Here is a 24,872-nt window from a genome sequence, read left to right as displayed (position 1 = left end):
ATATACACCTTCCAGCTTTCTGATTTCCCTTCTTTGCTTAGAACTGGGTTTCCATCTGAGCTCTTGATATTCATGCAAGTGGTTCTCTTTTCTCCAAAGGTCTCTTTAATTTTCCTGTATGCAGTATCTAACTGACCCCTAGTGATATGCGCCTCTACATCCTTACACTTGTCCTCTAGCCATCCCTACTTAGCCATTTTGCACTTCCTGTCGATCTCATTTTTGAGACGTTTGTATTCCTTTTTGCCTGCTTCGTTTACTACATTTTTATATTTTCTCCTTTCATCAATTAAATTCAATATCTCTTGTGTTACCCAAGGATTTCTACTAGCCCTCGTCTTTTTTACCTACTTGATCCTCTGTTACCTTCAGTATTTCATCTCTCAAAGCTACCCATTCTTCTTGTACTGTATTTCTTTCCCCCATTCTTGTCAATCGTTCCCTAATGCTCTCCCTGAAGCTTTGTACAACCTCTGGTTCTTTCAGTTTATCCAGGTCGCATGTCCTCAAATTCCCACCTTTTTGCAGTTTCTTCAGTTTTAATCTACAGTTCATAATCAACAGATTGTCGTCAACAGTTCATAACAAATAGATTGTGGTCAGAGTCCACGTCCGCTCCTGGAAACGTCTTACAATTTAAAACCTGATTCCTGAATCTCTGTGTTACCATTATATAATCTATCTGAGACCTTCCAGTATCTCCAGGCTTCCTCCATGTATACGACCTCTGCTGCGTAAGAGAAACAAAATACTGTCTTTTGTCGGTCTTTTTTTCTTTACGATACATATTTTTTGTAGCCATAGCGTTTATCGTGGCCTACAGTACAGCTAAAACTAAACTAAATTCCGTCCGAGCAGGCCTTGGAAGGCCCAACGGTACCGACCGACCGCCGTGTCATCCTCAACACAGACGTCACCGGATGCGGATATGAAGGAGCAGAGCATGTGGTCAGCACACCGCTCTTCCGGTCGTCTGTCAGTTTGCGAGACCGGAGCCGCTACTTCTCAATCAAGTAGATCCTGAGTTTGCCTCACAAGGGCTGATTGCACCCCGCTTGCCAACAGCGCTCGGCAGACTGGATGGTCACTCATCCAAGTGCTAACCCAGCTCGACAGCACTTAACTTTGATTATCTGACGGGAACCGGTGTTACCTTGCGGCAAGGCCTTGGCCTACATTACAGGTGCAGGGACTTTTTGAGGTACTCAATTCGTGTTTTTTCCGATGAATAAAGGTCTTCTCGTGATAGCCATTCCGATTTTTTAAGAAATACATATGCTCGGAAAGATGTATCGCAGCCTCCACTTAGGTCACGTAGTTCAAGTGTATTTTCAGACACTAACTTTTGATTTACTTACGATAAATACCGAAATACGAAAAATACTGCCGGCTGAAGTCGCCGTGCGGTTCTAGGCGCTGCAGTCTGGAACCGCGAGACCGCTACGGTCGTTCGGATCCTGCCTCGGCCATGGATATGTGTGATGTCCTTAGGTTAGTTAGGTTTAAGTAGTCCTAAGTTCTAGGGGACTGATGATCTCAGAAGTTGAGTCCCATAGCTCAGAGCCATTTGAACCATTTTTGAAAAATACTGAATAGAACAGGAGATGAGAATTTGTGGTAGAACCTGACTGAAAGAAGGGATCGGTTGGTAGGACAGATTCTGAGGTATCAAGGGGGTCACCAGTTTAGTACTGGAGGGAAGCGAGGGGGGTAAATTTTGTAGATGGAGACCAAGAGATGAATACACTAAGCAGATTCAGAAGTGTGTAGGTTGCAGTAGTTACTCGAAGATGAAGAAGCAAGCTTGCAAAGGATAGAGTAGCATGGAGAGCTGCATCAAACGAGTCTTCGGACTGAAGACAACAACAACAACATTTCTTTTTGTTCATACTGTGTGACGTGGTTTCCGCTATTGCCGTAGAGCAGTTTGATACTCGATTCGGCTCCTATCCTACAAATAGTTAAACTATTGTACGATTTGCTACTGAAAAGAACACATATTCGAAACTGCGTATCGTAGTCTCCACTCGATTTGCACGGTTCACTCGCACCGCCTGTCTTCGACGTCAGTGTGCAATAACCACTGGCAGACGACAGGAGGCAGCACTAGCAGTGGACGGTGTACAGGGTGTTACGGAAAGCTACGGCCAAACTTTCAGGAAACATTCCTCACACACAAAGAAAGAAAAGATGTTGTGTGGACATGTGTCCGGAAACGCTTAATTTCCATGATAGAGCTCATTTTAGTTTCGTCAGTATGTACTTTACTTCCTCGATTCACCGCCAGTTGGCCCAATTGAAGGAAGGTAATGTTGAACATGAGCCTTTACAAGTACAACACAACATGTGGTTCGTGCACGATGGAGCTCCTGCACATTTCAGTCGAAGTGTTCGTACGCTTCTCAACAACAGATTCGGTGACCGAAGGATTGGTAGAGGCGGACCAATTCCGTGGCCTCCACGCTCTCCTGACCTCAGCCCTCTTGACTTTCATTTATGGGGGCATTTGAAAGCTCTCGTCTACGCAACCTTGGTACCAAATGTAGAGACTCTTCGTGCTCGTATTGTGGACGGCTGTGATACAATACGCCATTCTCCAGGGCTGCATCAGGGATTCCGTGCGACGGAGGGTGGATGCATGTATCCTCGCTAACGGAGGACATTTTGAACATTTCCTGTAACAAAGTGTTTGAAGTCACGCTGGTACGTTCTGTTGCTGTGTGTTTCCATTCCACGATTAATGTGATTTGAAGAGAAGTAATAAAATGAGCTCTAACATGGAAAGTAAGCGTTTCCGGACACATGTCCACTTGACATATTTGCTTTCTTTGTGTGTGAGGAATGTTTCTTGAAAGTTTGGCCGTACCTTTTTGTAACACCCTGTATAAAGTGTGTCGGTGGAGAGGGTGGAGTCACGTGGAAAACAGTGCTACCGTTGTATTGCGTGAACGGCGTGCTTTATCTGCATCCAAAACGGCACGACATTAGCTTTCGGGCGAAAGGTGGAAGCATTTCCGAAACGGATTGGTCCGCCAACTGTGAGCGTGCCGCCACGGTTAAAATGTACCGCGCATGGCAAAATTGTGGTGTCCAAAACCGATAACGAGGCAACTGTGGTGCAGCACGGGACACAGATGACTAGGGTGAACGACAGCTGCGGGCGAATAGACGTGTAAAGGCCCGGCCAGCCAGAATCCGGCCTGCCGCTGAGACGGAAGGCGCTGCTGGAGGCCGGCCAGTCAGCAGCCAGGGACGCCAAGCTCTTGATCCGTCAGCCGAACCTCATTATTAAGCTTGCATGCGTAGCGCGATTGTCTTGGCGTTAGAAGATTTGGAAGCTTCACGCGGGACACGTTATCTTTGTCGGAGTTCATTTCCATTTTTTTTTAATTGCAGAAATGACTAGTGGCACTAGCGATACGAAATGGCACCAGGAAGAGGAGATGTTGGGTGCACGACATTAAAATCAAGAGAGAACGCTTAGGAGAATACCATCTTCAGTCTATTGATCTAGAGGTTCTTCAAATATTTTCGTATGTCGCGAGAATGTTTCGAGGAAATGCATCGCCTGATAAAAAGGTAGCACCGAGAAGTGCACAACGAACTGGAGAAAGCCAATTGATACAACGCACAGGCTAGCCATTTGTTTGAGGTAAGTTTTACCGTTTGTGGCGTCTTTGTGCTTCAAACAGAAGTCATATAAATTATTCAATTTCAGTTTTGCTGTATCACATGAAAGGTTCGGCGGAAGAAAGTGCTATCCCACAACGCAGTTACGAGTGGAGTGATAAATTTGTCTGCAGTGTTTACGAATACAGCAAGCGATAGTAACATCTAGTTCCGCTAGAGAGAACTTTCTACTTAGTAGATTGTGTTGTGGCGTAGCAAGACAGCCACGCCACGGAAGTAGCCGAAAGGCACGCGTTTAGCAGGCAAGAGATAGGTCTGTAACAGGATACGTAATGAATGCTATAAAGAAAAGTACGTAGCTTCTGGAATATTTAACTTTAATCCATCCTTTTGGTACATCTGGAGATTGTGGCGATACAAGTGAGACTCTTTAGATACATGCAATGTTACTAATGGCGCCTTGCTAGGTCGTAGTCATGGACTTAGCTGAAGGCTATTCTAACTGTCTCTCGGCAAATGAGAGAAGGCTTCGTCAATGTAGTCGCTAGCAAAGTCGTCGTACAACTGGGGCGAGTGCTAGTCCGTATCTCGAGACCTGCCTTGTGGTGGCGCTCGGTCTGCGATCACACAGTGGCGACACGCGGGTCCGACATGTACTAATGGACCGCGGCCGATTTAAAGCTACCACCTAGCAAGTGTGGTGTCTGGCGGTGACACCACAGATTGTTTTGTTTCATTGTATTCATAACATTGTCATTGAATTTAAACAAACATATCTTTGGTCGTTAACTTATCTATTCGTTCTATTGGCATAATTGATTTTAAGCTTTTCCAGATACTTGACTACAGGCGACAGTCACCAGACCATAGCTTTTTCTTTTCGGTTAGGACGTTCGACAGTCTCAGAAATTGCGAAACAAGTGTGCCAGGCAATTTGGACTGTTCTACAACCCAAGTATTTACTTACTCCTACAACTGAGATGTGGAAGACATCTGAAGAAGGATTTGTAGAACTTTCGGGGTTTCCGAACTGCCTCGGAAGCATAGACGGAAAGCGTATTAGGTTAAAATGCCCGAAGGATAGTGGATCCCAGTTCTTCTGTTACAAACAGTTCTTTTAGCCAGTTCTCCTGGCGATCGTTGATCCATACTACGAGTTTACAGTAGTTGACAGTGGAAGTTACGGACGTCACAGTGACAACACTATTTCTGAGAATTCAGCTTTCTATCAAGAGTATATCGAGGGCAAAAGTATTCTACCTCCAAATCAGGATCGCGTGTATCATACAAAAAGTTGTATTCTCTCAGCTCCTCTATAAGTCTTTGTGTGTGCATGCACTACGAGCTGCGAGACAAAAACCGCCCCACGCGGCCGCTTCCAGTGTGACAGCAGAGCAGCTGGATGCGCCAACAGAGGCAAGCAGCCGCTCCGGCTTGCGGCGAATCTGTGACCTGTGACAACCCGGCGGCGGCCGGTGCGGTGTCACCGCCGTAGATATGGGCAAACTCGTTCATCCTTGGGAACTAGTTCACTGCTGATCGTTCTTTTTTGGGAACCATTTTTACTCGTTCACCGTTCATTTGTGCTTGGTATATGGTTCTTATGAAAAACTGAAAACTAGTAGTACGAGGTGCATTCAAGTTCTAAGGCCTCCGATTTTTTTTCTCCGGACTGGAAAGAGATAGAAACATGCGCATTGTTTTAAAATGAGGCCGCGTTCATTGTCAATACGTCCCAGAGATGGCAGCACCGTACGGCTGATGGAATTTTACCGCCAGCGGCGAGAATGAGAACTGTTTTAAATACTTAAATACAGTAACGAGAGATTCAACGGTGCGGCCTGCCGGCTGCGGTTCAAGGCCACAGGCCTGCAGGATTCGTGGTGTCAATTGCCTCCAGCAGTACTTCAGACGTTGGAAATGGAAATGCCGTATGGTTAGGGCCTCCCGGCGGGTAGACGTTCGCCTGGCGCAAGCCTTTAGAGTTAACGCCACTTCGGTGACCTGCCTGTCGATGGTGATGATATGAGGATGATAAGGACAACACAACACCCAGTGCCTGAGCGGAGAAAATCTCCGACCCAGGCGGGAATCGAACCCGGGCCGTTAGGTATGACATTCCGTCGCGCTGACTACTCAGCTACCAGGGACGGACTCTTCAGACGATAATAGAGAGCATGCCTCGCCGTGTTGCGGTATTTCTGCGTGCTCGCGGGGGCCCTACACGATATTAGGCAGGTCCATCAGTTTCTTTGGCTACTGTATGTAAAACGTTAATAAACATATTACAATATTCATTTTACAAAGCATCAAATGAAAAATACATATTTTTAACACATTCACCGTTAACCAGGATTGTCCTTATACGGCTGTCGTACAGTCCGCAATAAATGTTCCGATACCCCCCAGTTTCAGTTCATTTGTGCACTCTTTGGGAAAACGTGTCGTGTTGCTTGTCTCCATGCCTCTGCAGCGTCGATGAGGCGACCCGACCAAGCAGTTCGCCTCTCGTATTCTGCACACCTCACACTTCATACAGCCGGTTGGCGTGGCCGAGCGGTTCCAGGCGCTACAGTCTGGAACCGCGCGACCGCTACACTCGCAGGTTCGAATCCTGCCTCGGGCATGGATGTGTGTGACGTCCTTAGGTTAGTTAGGTTTAAGTAGTTCTAAGTTCTTGGGTACCGATGACCTCAGCAGTTAAGTCCCATAGTTGTAGAATTTTGGAACACGTATTATGTTCGAGTATAATGACTTTTCTGGAGACTAGAAATCTACTCTGTAGGAATCAGCACGGGTTTCGAAAAAGGCGATCGTGTGAAATCCAGCTCGCGCTATTCGTCCACGAGATTCAGAGGGCCATAGACACGGGTTCCCAGGTAGATGCCGTGTTTCTCGACTTCCGCAAGGCGTTCGATACAGTTCCCCACAGTCGTTTAATGAACAGACTAAGAGTATATGGACTATCAGACCAATTGTCTGATTGGATTGAAGAGTTCCTAGATAACAGAACGCAGCATGTCATTCTCAATGCAGAGAAGCCTTTCGAAGTAAGAGTGATTTCAGGTGTGCCGCAGGGGAGTGTCGTAGGACCGTTGCTATTCACAATATACATAAATGACCTTGTGGATGACATCGGAAGTTCACTGAGTGTATCGAGAGGTTGTAACAATGGAAAATTGTACTGAAATGCAGGAGAATCTGCAGCGAATAGACGCACGGTGCAGGGAATGGCAATTGAATCTCAATGTAGACCAGTGTAATGTGCTGCGAATACATAGAAAGAAAGATCCCTTATCGTTTAGCTACAATATAGCAGGTTAGCAACTGGAAGCAGTAAATTCCATAAATTATCTGGGAGTACGCATTAGGAGTGATTTAAAATGGAATGATCATATAAAGTTGGTCGTCGGTAAAGCAGATGCCAGACTGAGATTCGTTGGAAGAATCTTAAGGAAATGCAATCCGAAAACAAAGGAAGTAGGTTACAGTATGCTTGTTCGCCCACTGCTTGAATACTGCTCAGCAGTGTGGGATCCGTACCAGACAGGGTTGATAGAAGAGATAGAGAAGATCCAACGGAGAGCAGCGCGCTTCGTTACAGGATCATTTAGTAATCGCGAAAGCGGTACGGGGATGATAGATAAACTCCAGTGGAAGACTCTGCAGGAGAGACGCTCAGTAGCTCGGTACGGGTTTTCGTTGAAGTTCCGAGAACATACCTTCACCGAGGTGTCAAGTAGTGTATTGCTCCCTCCTACGTATATCTCGCGAAGAGACCGTGAGGATAAAATCAGAGAGATTAGAGCCCACACAGAAGCATACCGACAATCCTTCTTTCCACGAACAATACGAGACTGGAATAGAAGGGAGAACCGATAGAGGTACTCAGGGTACCCTCCGCCACACACCGTCAGGTGGCTTGCGAAGTATGGATGTAGATGTAGATAGTGCTCAGAGCCATTTGAACCATTTTTGGAACACTTCATACAATCTCATAAACAAATGGCGTGAGGTCTGGTGGTGTAGGTGGCCAGTGAACTGTACTACCACGAGCAATCCACCGACTAGCCTGCTACATACATGCGCGTCACTCTCCCATAAATAAATGTACATTAAATATGTTGTACCGCGGAAAGCATAAGAATGGGGTATGTGCCCATGAAAGTTTTTTGTTTGAAATGAGCGTTCCAGTCACATCCATGAATATTGACCATCCCTCGTGGAGCACACAGTACACAAAATTTGATTGAATTCCTCAAGACATTACTGACAAGGGAAGGCCACGGATTTACTTCACACTTAGCATACATTTCGTAGTCCATTACGACAACAGAATATACTAGTAGTAAGGTGTACTACGTAGCCGATTTCGAGAAGTTTTCCGCGTCAGTGATGTACCGGTGCGTTAAGACCCTGAGCTCGAGCTGGCGGTGGTCATGTGATTAGCGTTCAATCTCTGTAACCGGGGGATCACTCGATCGAATCCCACTCATCCTTTTTTTAAATTTATATTCATTCCAACACTCGTCGTATTGTTGTTGCTGTTGTTGTGGTCTTCAGTCCAGAGACTGGTTTGATGCAGCTCTCCATGCTACACTATCCTATGCAAGCCACTTCATCTACGAGTAACTACTGCAAACAACGTCCTTCAGAATCTGCTTAGAGTATTCATCTCTTGGTCTCCCTCTATGATTTTTAACCTCCATGGTTCCCTCCAATACTAAATTGGTGATCTGTTGATGCTTCAGAACGTGTCCTACCAACCGATCCCTTCTTCTAGTAAAGTTGTACCACAAATTCTTCTTCTCTCCAGTTTTATTCAGTACCTTCTTATTACAGGGTGTATACGGCCCGGGACATCCGGGAGATCCGGGAAAAACTCGGGAATTTTTTCATCCGGGACAAATCCGGGAAAAACCCGGGAATTTTTTAGAATTCCGGGATTTTTCATTGTTTTAGATTTCAGTTAAAGTTTTGTAGGTTTGACGTGCAAGATCTGATACGCTGACAAAGAACTTTAGTCCACTACTGCTGAATAATACTGCAGCAATGAAACATAAATCAGAGAATAACACCAAAATAAAAGTTTAGTTGCATAGAAAATGGGTAATTTACTCAATGCACAAACCAGTTTGCCGACACCGAAAAGTGTCAAAGGCTTTAGGTCGAAGATTATGCAGTACGTCCGTAACAACTAACGTGCATTCGATGTGCGTGACGTCACAATTGTTTACATTTCTAACAGATCACCAGAAAATATTACGAATAGTGGCTTGAGATGCGTTACTTTCAAAGTAAATTTCCACGCAAGATGATTTATGTTACGTGTGAAACTGTGCTGTGAATTTCTTAAATCACAGAGCGTTATAACTCTCATTCAAAACGTAACACTTTGAGGATCAGCCATTTGAAAAATGTCGGGCCCAGAAGATAAGTCATTTATGCCACTATTTAAAATTTTACCGGCACATTTGTATTTGATATGACTTAACGTGTAACACACGCTAAAAAAAACCGAGCTTCAAGTTAGTTTTCATATTTAATGTTGTTCTTTCATAGATAAAAAATTATGCAATCGATGGCAAAAAGTGTAATTGAGCTTCAAAAAAATGTGCATAACGTGTTACTGAGCAATGTCACAAGTCTCTTCATGCCAGAACACTTCGACTTTTGGCACGATTTGAATTGCCAAATTAGAGCCTGTTAGTAGGCCTACGGACTTCCTATCATTGTAGGACTAATAACAGTGGATGAAATTCTCGTTCGTACATACACATCTGCTTACGTGTTAACCGGTGTAGAAACGCGAGCGCGGCCTACCTTGGTAACGTACGCGCCGCGGCCTGTCTTTCTCGTAGGCCTCGCGCTCCGAATAACTGCCGTCATTCGCTAGCGAGATCACGTGACATGAGCTATGACTGGCTGACAAAAGTGCAACACTCAACGCAATCTCTATTTTAGTTTCGGAAGCTACCGTGCTGTAATTTGTGGAATTTTTGTATATACTTTCGCAATACGAAAATAAACTCTGCATACTGTCTCGCGTCAAACAACTTTCCAAACGCATTGTTCTTCCTGGATTTCGTTTCCTAAACTGCTGGGACGTCCTCCGCCGGTATAAGACCTTTACGATTCAAAGGACTGATAGGTTTTACAGCTCCGAGGGAAAGTATACTGTTACTTAACACGGATATATTTTCACCCGCTTTATACGTAATTTCATCCGGGAGAAATTGTGTTTTTAACCGGGAAATCCTGGAAAAATCCGAGAATTTTTTTTTTCTTGTCCACGTAGACGCCCTGTATTAGTTACGTGATCTATCCACCTAATCTTCAGCATTCCTCTGTAGCACCACATTTCAAAACCTTCTATTGTCTTTTTGTCTAAAATATTTATCGTCCATGTTTCACTTCCACACATGGCTACACTCCACGCAAAAACTTTCAGAAAAGACTCCCTTACACTTAAATCTATACTCGATGTTAACAAATTCCTGTTATTCACAAACGTTTTCCTTGCCATGGCCAGTCTATATTTTATATTATCTGTACCATCAGTTATTTTGCTCCCCAAATAGCAAAACTCATCTTCTACTGTATAAAGTGTCTCATTTTCTAATGCAATTCCCTCATCATCTCCTGATTTAATTCGACTACATTCCATTGTCCTAGTTTTGCTCGTGTTGATGTTCATCTTATATCCTCCTTTGAAGACAATATTCATTCCGTTCAACTCTTCCTGGTCCTTTGCTGTCTCTAACAGTACTACAATGTCGCCGGCAAACCTCAAACGTTTTTAGTTCTTCTCCGTGGATTTTAATTCCTACTGCTTGCTCAATATACAGATTGAATAACTTCGGGGATAGGCTACAACCCGGTCTCACTCTCTTCTGAACCACTGATTCACTTCCGTGCCCCTCGACTCTTATAACTGCCATCTGATTTCTGTATAAATTGTAGCCATTCGCTCCCTGACACCTTCCGAGTTTGTAAGGGAGTACTCCAGTCAACCTTGTCAAAAGTCGTATTATGTCGTAGATATTACATGTGAAAGGTAATGCGATGAAAAACAAGTACACTTATTGAATTTCCGATGCTATTTGGCTGTTTACTAATTTTGATTATTTCAGCAAATATTATGAGACATTTATCTCCATAGACAAGATAAAAAGTTTATCAATCGCCTTCAGACTTGTTCGTATTTGACTGACAACGAACGAGAAATTGCTTCTCGTGAAAATGCTATTAAAATACATTCAGTCGTTCATCGCCAATTTTCAGCACCGATATTTACGAAAATGCTGCGTTACGCATGGATAGCATCCAAATTTTCCAAAATGTCAACGACCTTTATTTTACCTTAGAAACTCTGCAGAGTCACTGTGCATGCGGTGAAACTCCAATCATTCGAAGTTGTTGATGCCAATTTAACTTATGTTTCCTGTGCCTGTGTGAAAAATATCATCCTACACGTAGTGTCAAAGACATCCGACGATTAATTGTACATTACCCTCATATTTTGAAATATTCTAACGCACTCCATTATTGAATAGTTATTTACACCTTCATTTATCGATTTCATATTGGGCTTTCCAAGTCTGTCCCTCGTCCTTGAAATCTTTGTGTACGGATCGTAGAGTCGAGGTGCAAAGCAGTTCTCGGGACCTTACCCGATTGCAGGCATAAGGGCTTTCGGAAATCGCGACAGGCACACATTTTCAGAAAAATTTTATGCGTTTGGTTGTTTAGATGTCGATGGTCGTAAGTATTTGTTGCGATAATAAAAATTAGCAAACAACCAACAACATCGGATATTCGATAAAAGTTCATGCAAATACAGGAGTCTTTTCATCATGTTACCTTTCAAACGTAATATGTAGGAAAAAATATTATTACTGAAAAATACAACGAAGTGTTGAGTGCTATTGACAAGGGATTTCAAATTGAATCCGTATTTCTAGAGTTTCATAAGACTTTTGACTACGTCACAAGCGGCTTGTAGTCAAATTGCGTGCTAACGGAATATCATCTGTTATGTGACCGGATGTGTGATTTCCTTTCACAGAGGTCACAGTTCGGAAGAAGTAATTTGTGGCGTTCCCCAAGTTAGTGTTATAGGTCCTCTGCTGTTTTTTTATCTATATGAACGATTTAGTAGACAATCTGAGCAGGCGTCTCAGATTGTATGAAGATGATTCTGTCGTTTATCGTCAAGTAAAGTCATCAGAAGATCAAAACAAATTGCAAAACGATTTAGAAAAGATATCCGTGTGGTGCAAAAATTGGCAATTGATCGTAAATAATGGAAAGTGTAAGGTCATTCACATGAGTGCTAAAAGGGATTCGTTAAGCTTCGGTTACACGATAAATCAGTCAAATCTAAATAAAGGCCGTAAATTCAATTAAATACCTAAGAATTAAATAAGAATAATTTAAATTGCAAAGAACACAAAGAAAGTGTTGTGGGGAAGGCGAACCCAAGACTGCGTTTATGTGTAGAACACTTAGAAGGTGCAGCAGGTCTACTAAAGAGACTGCCTACACTACGCATGTCAGTCCTCTTTTGGAGTACTGCTGCGGGTGTGGGATTCTTACCAGGTAGCATTGACGGACTACATCGAGAAAGTTCAAAGAAGAGCAGCACGTTTTGTATTATCGAGAAACAGGGGAGAGAGTGTCAGTGATATGTTATATGATTTGAAGTGGACATAATTAAAAAAGGCGTTTCTCGTTAAGACGGAATTCCTGACGAAATTTCAATCACCAACTTTTTTCTCCGAATCGGAAAAAATTTTGTTGACGCCGACCTGCATACGGAGAAACGATCATCATAGTAAAATTAGGGTAATCATAACTCGCACCGAAATATATAGGTGTTCGTTTTTTCCGCGCGCTGTTCGAAACTGGGGTAATAGAATTATTGTGAAGGTGGTTCGATGAACATTCTGGCAGGATCTTACATGTGATTTGCAGAGTATCATGTAGATCTAGAAGAAAGAAAGAGCACGAGTGGGATCGGCCCAGCGAGCCACCGATTACGGAGCTGGAACGCTAAGCATATGACTGCCGCCTTCTGGCGCTGAAGGTCCAACGCACCGGTACATCACTGACGCATAAAACTTGTCTTGCGATTTTATTATCTACTAATGGACTACTCATGTGGGGACTTGCCTACTCGTTTCTTATAGGGTACTTACAGGATGCTGTTTTCTCGGATAGCTATACAACAATTTAAGTAAATCAGATTGACAATACTTCACTTTGGTTTACAATGTCGTGTCGCAAGCAATTGGCGACATGCAAATAATTAATGTGTTTCGCTATGTACAATGTCTATGCAAGAAATGGAAGTGGAGCACAAGACACAGCTAGTAGTCGTTCAAATGGCTCCGAGCACTATGGGACTTAACATCTTAGGTCATCAGTCCCCTAGAACTTAGAACTACTTAAACCTAACTAACCTAAGGACATCACACACACCCATGCCCGAGGCAGGATTCGAACCTGCGACCATAGCGGTCCCGCGGTTCCAGACTGAAGCGCCTGTAACTGCACGGCCACACCGGCCGGCAGCTAGTAGTGCTCTCTTGAGTAGTAGAACAAACAATGTACGAGCACAGTTTGTTAGTGCCAGTTGCCTATATCAGGGGCAGGTATGCACTCAGGGACGGAATTCCTGACATAATTTCAATCACCAACTTTTATCTCCGTATCGGAAAACATTTTGTTGACTTCGACCTGCATACGGAGAAACGATCGTCGTAGTAAAATAAGGGTAATCGTAACACTCCTTTGATTGACAGTTACTTAACCTATTGTTCTGTTAAGTGGTTTTCCATGTTACCCCCATTGCCTTTTGATTGACAGGTTCTTATCCTACTGCCCACCCCCTCGTCCCCAACTACCCTCCCCTGCTTGCTGCTACAGGTACACTTTCTGGTCTGAGTTATTGTAATAGGCTCCCTTCTGACTCTTATCAATTTGATTTACTACTTAATTAAATTGATTAATTAATTAACCTCTTACTCACTGGTAAATGCCCTCCCCCCCCCCCCCCCCCCCGAAAAACGCGGGAAGTTCAAGTTCCATCAGAAAAATGCAGCATACCACGGCTACCTCCACTGAGCTGTCACCCTACCTCCAACTCATCCTAGGGATTGGCGGGGGAGGAATCAACCTGTGCTGGATGTAAGTCTTTATTTCATGTGTGATGAAACGTGACACATTCCTCTAAACGATCTTTGATTTATGCGATGTACTCCATCCTCCTGTCGCATCTTGAATGTAAAATGGAGACTTCAGCTTCATAACTAAGTGAGCGATAGGTGCTTGTGAGGTACTGCAATCCCCGTATATACATTTGCCTGACAGATGTGGTGTTTACAGAGTTAGTGGCAGAATGACTTGTAATTTTCACATGTTGGACGCTGTTGCTATGGGTTTATCAGCTTCCTTGTAGGAGGTATCCCCCGTTATTATCATTTTATACAGGTCTGATGCAGGCATAGTATGATTTCTGAACCGTGATCGGATGTGAACAGTGGATGCTATACATCTATGGAAAGCTATATTGTTCGTATCACACAGAGCCACTGTTTTAAGGAAGTAGTTTTTTCGTTTTACAGTTCGATAACATAGTTTATCGTAGTGAAACCGGGAAGAAGGATGTATGTAATGCACTTGAAATATATTTCTCACATTGGAATATTAACAGCGCTACATTCCATATGACTGATAAGTCCACAACGCAAGTGATCTAACATTATAGCCCATTTTAAGTGCAGAACGTTTTTAAGTGCAGAACGTTGTAGTGTTAGGAGTGCATATGTTTTATGTTCTCTCTTTCCAATAATTTCCAGGTACTGATCCTAGACTCTGGAATAATACTTTAAAATTGATAGGTTGGTTGATTTACATAAAAATGCTTCTAACTACATCTGTCTGGTGCTCCATCGAGCATAAAAATCATCCGCTTCTTGTTCTTCTTAACTGTCTGCTGTTACATCACGACACTTTCAAATGTGTTACTATACATTGATGAGGAATTGATTCTACAGCATGCAGGCACCTCGCAAGGTTTCGTATCAAACTGTCTTCTTCCTTTAAATCGACATGGGAGCACCTCGAGAAATCTTGTGCACTTGGATGGGTGAGGACTCAGCAATGATCCAGACTTAAAAAGTTTTTTGTTCTTGAAGTTAGTGACTTATGCATCAAAGTTTTTTTTGAAGCAGATGCTTTGATTATACCTGGTATACAGCTCATAACTGTTTCTTTATATCACACTCCTGAAAGTAATGTAGAACAGTGTATAGAATGTTTAGAAAAACTTGTGCTCAGTATACAAAAGTCTACTAAATACAAAATATCAATTTTTGTGCATCTAAACATAGACATTAGGAAAATGACAGCCAGTAATGTTAATTTAGTAAATATGTTAAGATCCTATAATCTCTTTTGTGCTAATGAAAGTCCTACAAGGCATTTCTCCTGTCTTCGCAATCAAATAACAAATATATACAAATGTGATTTTGAGCTAGGCTTATTTAATATCGATTACCTGTTGGACCATAGAGGTATATAGGTGAAACTAATTACTGAAAAACCAAAAGAAGACCACGAACAAACTCAGTGTGTGAGACTATTTACTGATAGAAATATTAGCAAGTATAGAGAAGAACTTGGAATACTGTTATACATTCCTCCAGAAATGTTGATGAAGCCTTCAGCACATTCCTTAAAATCATTTCTGAAATCTTCCTTACATGCTGTCCACTGGTAAAAAAAATAAAATAAAAATCAAAATCAAAATGAAAAAAGTCTGGAAACCTAGCCGCTCAACTTTACAGAAGTGGTTTTCATCTCAATTACAAAAACTGAGACTATTGGTAATTAATTGTCACGGTAAGGTCAAAAAGGGAGCATTAGATAAAGAAACTTAGAAAAACCTGAAAAGAAAATATAGATCTGAAATTAAAATAGCCTAGTGTAAGGCAAATGATGATTTCATTAAAAAATCACACAATAAATGCAAGGCTGCATGGAAAGTAATAAAAGGAGAGTTAGCTATGGATATAAACTATAAAGACAACACAAATGCTGCTAATATCACTGCTGATGATTTCAATCACTTTTTTGCCAACGTTGCCAAACTTAGCCTCTCAACTCAGGGCAACCAGAATTCCAGTTCTAAACATACACCTATTTCTCACCCCACATCTGGCAGAAATTTTCAACAAAACATTACAAACATAGTGTCAGCTTGTGAATGGAGAGAAGTACAAGTAATTAAAGCAACCTCTAAATTAGGTTACTCCAGATCTGAAGATGTTTATGGCCTATCGAACTTTGTAATTAAAAAAAAATCGTAGATTTCATATCATATCCTATTTGCATACTGATGAAACTGGATGCTCTCTAGTGGACATTTTCCACAATGTCTCAAAAAGACAGTTGTCATACCATTTTACAAAAAGGGTGACAAATCCTGTATCAATAATTATAGACCAATTTCACTTGTGCCTATTCTCTAAAAAATAATAGAATATTGCATACTGCAGCAAATATGCATACACATATCAGACAATAATATATTAAATCATTCACAGTATGGATTTAGATCAAAGTTATCAACACTCAAAGTAGTTGAAAACCTTATCTCTTTTGTACTAAGCTCATTCGAGTCAGAATTATCTGCTGAAGCCATTCAAATTGAGTAACACTTTTGACTCAGTTAACCACAAGTTATTATTAGATAAACTGTGTAGATGTGGAATCAAACATTTGGAACTCTCACTAACTGAATCATACCTCAGCAATAGAAAACAAATTGTAAAGCATAATGGTATAAAATGAGGTGTTCCTCAGAGCCCAGTGCCTAGCCCTCTACTATTTATATTAATTGTAAATGACTTTCAAGTAACTTACCCTGTAAATCTATCCTCTATGCTGATAATACATTAGCTAATTCCGGGAAGGATATAAACAAACTGTAGGAGGAAGGTGAAGAATGTCTCAAAATATCTAATATCTGGTTTAAAGCTAATGATTTAACTATGAACCATAAAACGACTGTTAAGATAATCTTCAGTCCATTAAACAGTAACACTGAGTTATCATCTGTTAGACTACTAGGAATTCATGTTGACACGAAATTAACGTGGGACACACACACAGATTATGTATGTAGAAAGTTATCACGAGTCATCTACCTACTATCCAGACTACACACATGTGCTACACAAGATTTATTAGTTCTTCATACTACACCTTCTTTCACTGCCATCTACAATATGGCATTCTTTTATGGGGTAACTCCCCAGGAGCCAAATAATTTTCACTTGGCAGAAAAAAGCAATTAGTCGTCTTTATGGAATCACTGACAACAAGACCTCATGTAGACCTTATTTTAAAGACTCAAAAATTCTCACAGTCCCATCTCTTTACATATATTGTTGCCTACTAAACATAAAAGGAAACTTAAACCACTACACTATAAGGAAATCTGTTCATCAACACAATACTCAACAAACAAATATCATTGATATACCCACAACCAGGCTTAAGAAAACCGAATTATCTATGAATACATAGGCATAAAATTATTCAACACTTTACCTGTGCAGTCTCTATTGGTTTCTCTGGATATTTTCAAAACTAAAACTAAAGTGTGGATGAAGGAAAATACTTTCTATAGTACAGAAGTATTTCAAAATAGTTGTAAAGATGACCTAATTTATTGATAAATCAAGGCTTTCTGTTATGTATAGATATGAGTGTAGAGGCAGCTATAAGTTAATAGGGTACAACACTGCTATATTTTTACCATGTAATATTTTGTTATATGAAACATAATGTACAAATAACTATAATTCCTCTGATGACATCGACTGCATGTTAATGCTGATAAATTAAGGCTTTTTGTTATGTATAGATGTGGGTGTAGAGGCAGTTATAAGCTAATAGGGTACAACACTGCTATATTTTTACTACATAATATTCTATTATGTAAAACATAATGTACAAATAGCTGTAATTCTTCTGACGACATCGATTGCATGTTAATGCTGAAAGATGGATAAAATAAATAAATATGTGGAGGATGTGAAGTCTCATATGTAAATTCCTTTACGAATGGATGACACTATATTTCAGTATTTGCTCAGTAAAGTGGTTTCTCATATTACAAAACAGAATACACTGTTGAGAAATGCAATACATGCAGAAGACAGGCAAACAGTGACATTATGACTTCTTGATACATGCAAGATCTATAGTTTACAACACAGAACTCGAATACCACATTGCACATTAACCAAAATAATTCCAGAAATGTGTGAAGCGATTTATAAAGCACATAAGGGGGAACATTTGAAGGTAAATAAACGTTTAGTACAGTATATGGGCATTGAGAAGTATTTTTATTTTTTAATAATTTAATTAATGGAATTAGTGTTCGAAAAGCTACAAAATTAAGAAAAGGTAGGAAAAAGATGAAGCGCTTTTTAACTTATGGCATCCAGAGTTCAAAAATTGACCAAAAAAGTTGAATTGAAAGCTAAGAAATAATGTTTTATTTTGGAGTGTGACCACATCCTCTATTACGGCTTGCTGAAAAGCTGCCTGGACGTTTCCTGATGTAGAGGTTGATGGTGTTGTGTACATAGTTCCGCGTAGTCAGCACGTACACAACTTTCCCACTAGAGCGCGCCCCGCTAAGCACAACAGCGCAGGCGCAGCGCTCGTCCGTCTCCGCACTACGAGATGGCGCTGCCTTAGAGACGGACCAAATTTTCTGCTTCTGCCGATCCGCGTATTAATATGTAATTCAGCCAATGAGATAGCTGCTAACGTAGCACCTTTTCTCCTCGCAGGTCACACTCGCGCAGTGATACCTGAACGCTCGAGGTATTATAACGAGTGTACAGACCTCTGATTCGTCAGTCTGCATTTGTCTGTACCAGTCTATAGTCAAGTTTCAGTCTGCACCTAATAAGATTATCATATTCTTGTACATAGCCATGAAGAGAAATGTATAGACACTTTGTCAAGTATCAGAGATATGTGAGAATAAGATTAACGTACCAAGACAAAAGGAACTTCAGAGATAGTCAACTGTAAACGGCATCCAGAATCAAATTACGTAATGTCCACGCTTTTTATTATTTTAATAAATGTGTGTGAAAATTAATCAAGATCCTACTCTAAGTGTGCAAGTGGCATTTCTACCGTCTGACGTAACGGCGGAAGATAAACACGCCACGATAAGACCACGAGACATATTGCTGGCACTCACCTACTTCGTTAGAGCGACAAGTCAAATAATCTGATGGTGTGTGTACCGAAGGTCTTACAGTACGCACACCACAGATAGCTATAACTGTGATTTTGGATATGAAGTCACCTGCAGCATATTCCACACAATTAATAGCATACACTGCGCCCCTTCCTCGCCCACCACACTATTCGAAACAACTTTATTAAAAAAAATGAGTTGAAGGAATACAACTACTTTGAAGCTATATTTACAAACACACTACAGAGTCATCAAACAGCTGCAGTGATGCCAGCCTCCGAGCGGTTATATTTCACATTTCAGTAAACGTAAGACGAGCGACTTTTATGATCAAATCTACAACGAGGCCACAGGTTTGATCGTATTTGATGACAGGCGAGATTTGACAAAGTTCCCTTGACGCCATCAAATTTTCTTTGACATAAATAACATATCAGCTTCGACGAAGAAATATGATAAGTGTAATACCGGCCTGCAACTGGCATCTGGTGAATGCTACTATAGCAGAGGTTGTGCTGTGTGTTGCAGGCGTGGCGGGCCATGATGGAGGAGATGGAGGCTGCGGCCAAGACGCTGCGCCAGAACGCAGAGGTGGTGGAGAGCCAGTCGCTGGAGGCGCTCAACAACATCTACGCCGAGAAGCGGCGCGCCCGCAAGCAGTACATGGAGGACTACAACAAGATCGTCTCGCAGTTCTCACAGGTCAGCCAGCTCAAAGCCCAAACACTATGGCGAATTATTTGGAATGTGCTGCTTTGTTTGGTGAAGATTGTGTTTGAGACATATTGTGATTGACGTCCGATTTGACAAACATGTTTGACCGTTCATACTTGCATTTTTCAAACATAAAAGTGGGTTGCTTGGCAGACTTCGAATATAAGGAACTAGACGGCAGTTCATCTCCTTCTACCGTGAGTTTCCATGATTGTGGAAACTAAGATCGAGGTATTGTGTGACCCACAACTAAACATCACGGACCATTACAAAAATGGTAGAGGGGTTGCGTCTTTCCCATCCAAAGATTACACGCAAGCGATAAATAAAACATCAGTCTTCTATGCACGACGTACGAGTGGGAATTCTGCAAAATAATAATGTTTTTAATGGGGGTTGGACGTCAAATGGGACGACTTGGAGCAGGGGAGACACCACAGGATATTTTAATTTCCACTGTCTATACTTTTAATATTAAACACTATGGCTTTATCACACAAAGATCGTGTTTGAGACATATTGTGATTGATGTCCGATTTGACAAACATGTTTGATCGTTCACACTTGCATTTTCCAAACATAAAAGTGGGTTGCTTGGCAGACTTCGAAGATAATGAAAGAGACGGCAGTTCATCTCCTTCTACCGTGAGTTTCCACGATTGTGGAAACTAAGATCGAGGTATTGTATGGCCCACAACTAAACAGCACAGACCAGTACTAAAATGGGCTAGGGGTTGCGTCTTTCCCATCCAAAGATTACACGTAAGGAATAAATAAAACATCAGTCTTCTATGCACGACGTACGAGTGGGAATTCTGCAAAATAATAATGTTTTTAGTGGGGGTAGCACGTCAAACGGGACGAGTTGGAGCAGGAGAGACACCACAGGACACTTTAATTTCCACTGTCTATATTTTCAAAAATAAACACTATGGCTTTGTCAAACAAAGATCGTGTTTGAGACATATTGTGATTGGCATCCGATTTGACAAACACGTTTGCCGTTTACACTTTCATTTTCCAAACATAAAAGTGGGTTGCTTGGCAGACTTCGAAGATAATGAAAGAGACGGCAGTTCATCTCCTTCTACCGTGAGTTTCCACGATTGTGGAAACTAAGATCGAGGTATTGTATGGCCCACAACTAAACAGCACAGACCAGTACTAAAATGGGCTAGGGGTTGCGTCTTTCCCATCCAAAGATTACACGTAAGGCATAAATAAAACATCAGTCTTCTATGCACGACGTACGAGTGGGAATTCTGCAAAATAATAATGTTTTTAGTGGGGGTAGCACGTCAAACGGGACGAGTTGGAGCAGGAGAGACACCACAGGACACTTTAATTTCCACTGTCTATATTTTCAAAAATAAACACTATGGCTTTGTCAAACAAAGATCGTGTTTGAGACATATTGTGATTGGCATCCGATTTGACAAACACGTTTGCCGTTTACACTTTCATTTTCCAAACATAAAAGTGGGTTGCTTGGCAGACTTCGAAGATAATGAAAGAGACGGCAGTTCATCTCCTTCTACCGTGAGTTTCCACGATTGTGGAAACTAAGATCGAGGTATTGTATGGCCCACAACTAAACAGCACAGACCAGTACTAAAATGGGATAGGCGTTGCGTCTTTCCCATCCAAAGATTACACGTAAGGAATAAATAAAACATCAGTCTTCTATGCACGACGTACGAGTGGGAATTCTGCAAAATAATAATGTTTTTAGTGGGGGTAGCACGTCAAACGGGACGAGTTGGAGCAGGAGAGACACCACAGGACATTTTAATTTCCACTGTCTATATTTTCAAAAATAAACACTATGGCTTTGTCAAACAAAGATCGTGTTTGAGACATATTGTGATTGGCATCCGATTTGACAAACACGTTTGCCGTTTACACTTTCATTTTCCAAACATAAAAGTGGGTTGCTTGGCAGACTTCGAAGATAATGAAAGAGACGGCAGTTCATCTCCTTCTACCGTGAGTTTCCACGATTGTGGAAACTAAGATCGAGGTATTGTATGGCCCACAACTAAACAGCACAGACCAGTACTAAAATTGGGATAGGGGTTGCGTCTTTCCCATCCAAAGATTACACGTAAGGAATAAATAAAACATCAGTCTTCTATGCACGACGTACGAGTGGGAATTCTGCAAAATAATAATGTTTTTAGTGGGGGTAGCACGTCAAACGGGACGAGTTGGAGCAGGAGAGACACCACAGGACATTTTAATTTCCACTGTCTATATTTTCAAAAATAAACACTATGGCTTTGTCAAACAAAGATCGTGTTTGAGACATATTGTGATTGGCATCCGATTTGACAAACACGTTTGCCGTTTACACTTTCATTTTCCAAACATAAAAGTGGGTTGCTTGGCAGACTTCGAAGATAATGAAAGAGACGGCAGTTCATCTCCTTCTACCGTGAGTTTCCACGATTGTGGAAACTAAGATCGAGGTATTGTATGGCCCACAACTAAACAGCACAGACCAGTACTAAAATGGGCTAGGGGTTGCGTCTTTCCCATCCAAAGATTACACGTAAGGCATAAATAAAACATCAGTCTTCTATGCACGACGTACGAGTGGGAATTCTGCAAAATAATAATGTTTTTAGTGGGGGTAGCACGTCAAACGGGACGAGTTGGAGCAGGAGAGACACCACAGGATATTTTAATTTCCACTGTCTATACTTTTAATATTAAACACTATGGTTTTATCACACAAAGATCGTGTTTGAGACATATTGTGATTGATGTCCGATTTGACAAACATGTTTGATCGTTCACACTTGCATTTTCCAAACATAAAATTGGGTTGCTTGGCAGACTTCGAAGATAATGAAAGAGACGGCAGTTCATCTCCTTCTACCGTGAGTTTCCACGATTGTGGAAACTAAGATCGAGGTATTGTATGGCCCACAACTAAACAGCACAGACCAGTACTAAAATGGGATAGGGGTTGCGTCTTTCCCATCCAAAGATTACACGTAAGGAATAAATAAAACATCAGTCTTCTATGCACGACGTACGAGTGGGAATTCTGCAAAATAATAATGTTTTTAGTGGGGGTAGCACGTCAAACAGGACGAGTTGGAGCAGGAGAGACACCACAGGACATTTTAATTTCCACTGTCTATATTTTCAAAAATAAACACTATGGCTTTGTCAAACAAAGATCGTGTTTGAGACATACTGTGATTGGCATCCGATTTGACAAACACGTTTGCCGTTTACACTTTCATTTTCCAAACATAAAAGTGGGTTGCTTGGCAGACTTCGAAGATAATGAAAGAGACGGCAGTTCATCTCCTTCTACCGTGAGTTTCCACGATTGTGGAAACTAAGATCGAGGTATTGTATGGCCCACAACTAAACAGCACAGACCAGTACTAAAATGGGCTAGGGGTTCCGTCTTTCCCATCCAAAGATTACACGTAAGGCATAAATAAAACATCAGTCTTCTATGCACAACGTACGAGGGGGAATTCTGCAAAATAATAATGTTTTTAGTGGGGGTAGCACGTCAAACGGGACGAGTTGGAGCAGGAGAGACACCACAGGACATTTTAATTTCCACTGTCTATATTTTCAAAAATAAACACTATGGCTTTGTCAAACAAAGATCGTGTTTGAGACATATTGTGATTGGCATCCGATTTGACAAACACGTTTGCCGTTTACACTTTCATTTTCCAAACATAAAAGTGGGTTGCTTGGCAGACTTCGAAGATAATGAAAGAGACGGCAGTTCATCTCCTTCTACCGTGAGTTTCCACGATTGTGGAAACTAAGATCGAGGTATTGTATGGCCCACAACTAAACAGCACAGACCAGTACTAAAATGGGCTAGGGGTTGCGTCTTTCCCATCCAAAGATTACACGTAAGGCATAAATAAAACATCAGTCTTCTATGCACAACGTACGAGGGGGAATTCTGCAAAATAATAATGTTTTTAAGGGGGGTAGGACGTCAAACGAGCCGACTTGGAGCAAGAGAGGCATCACAAGACATTTTAATTTCCAGTGTCTATACTTTTACAAATAAATTCATAAAACTTTGTCAGCATCACCAGGAAGGATTCAGGATTCATACTCATTGCAGTGGAAGTTCGGAAACATAGCAAAATAAATTTTTTTCCCTGCGAAATTTAATCATTTTTTCACTTACTAATTGCTGCATTTGTTGCTATAGGTACACTTTTCTTCATAAGTTAGAGAAATTCTTCGATGAATTTTGCACAGCATACATACCATACTTACAGGTGTATGAAACCCTAGAATTTATTTAATTTATGAAAAGACGAATGAGCTGTTATATTTTAAATTTCATGGTTAGAAAAAAACACAAATTTTATAGTTAATTACCTCAATTTTTACCACAGTTTTTGATAATTTGGAAAATTCTAAGGGTTTCATACACCTTTAAGTATGCTTTGTATGCTGTGCAAAATTCATCGAAGAATCTCTCTTATGAAGAAAAGTGTACCTATAGCAAGAAATGCTGCCATTAGCAAGTGAAAAACATGATGAAATTTCACAGGTAAAAAAAACCATTCCGTTATGTTTTCGAACTTCCACTACTATGAGTGTGAATTCTGAATCATTCCTGGTGATACTGACAAAGTTTTATGAATTTATTCGTAAAAGTATAGACACTGGAAATCAAAATGTCCTGTGGTGCCTCTCCTGCTCCAAGACGTCCAACCCCCCCCCCCCTTAATGCTTCTTACTATTGCTCGATATGCTTCCAAAGTTACGTCACTCAATGCAAAAGGCGCAATAAACAGTACACATTTTAAACCTTCTAAATCTGATCCGGTTGCCACATCCGTGGTTGCTGAGAAAGTGGAATAGATTTTCGCGTAACTGTGTTTTCTTGTTCAGTGTGAGGGCGAAGTAAATGCAACGTGATACTCAAATTTTCTCTATCCATCCAGAGAAAGCTGTCGTTATCACCAGTACGAGAGCGTAATATTTCCTTTGGTAGATTTACAACGGTAGGCCTATATTTCTCTCTCAATTTGCACCGCTCCCTGGACCAGAGTGTCGTTCTCTTTTTGTTCTTTGTCCACAGCTCTAAATTCAATGCAAGAACTTCTGCATTGGTAGCTATTCAGATATCAGAATTCTTCGCTATGAGAAATGATCTTCTCTTTCTCGTGTATACGCGTATCGTCTCCGTCAGCTGACTAGCGGCGGCCTGCATTTGCAGGGAGCT

At 41.3% G+C, this 24,872-nt stretch overlaps 1 protein-coding gene across 1 annotated transcript in view; it reads left to right on the top strand.

The window, feature by feature from the left end:
* LOC126428018 (tyrosine-protein kinase Fer) overlaps window positions 1–24,872 on the top strand; it is a 638,139-nt gene that overhangs the window by 52,543 nt on the left and 560,724 nt on the right. Inside the window, exon 2 of the mRNA XM_050089898.1 lies at window positions 19,457–19,630. Within this exon, the coding sequence (XP_049945855.1) occupies window positions 19,457–19,630 (174 nt within the window). The remainder of the gene's footprint in view (window positions 1–19,456; window positions 19,631–24,872) is intronic.

Source organism: Schistocerca serialis, chromosome 12 (assembly GCF_023864345.2).
Source record: "Schistocerca serialis cubense isolate TAMUIC-IGC-003099 chromosome 12, iqSchSeri2.2, whole genome shotgun sequence".
Classification (NCBI taxonomy): domain Eukaryota; kingdom Metazoa; phylum Arthropoda; class Insecta; order Orthoptera; family Acrididae; genus Schistocerca; species Schistocerca serialis.
This window is presented reverse-complemented; position numbering and strand designations above follow the sequence as displayed.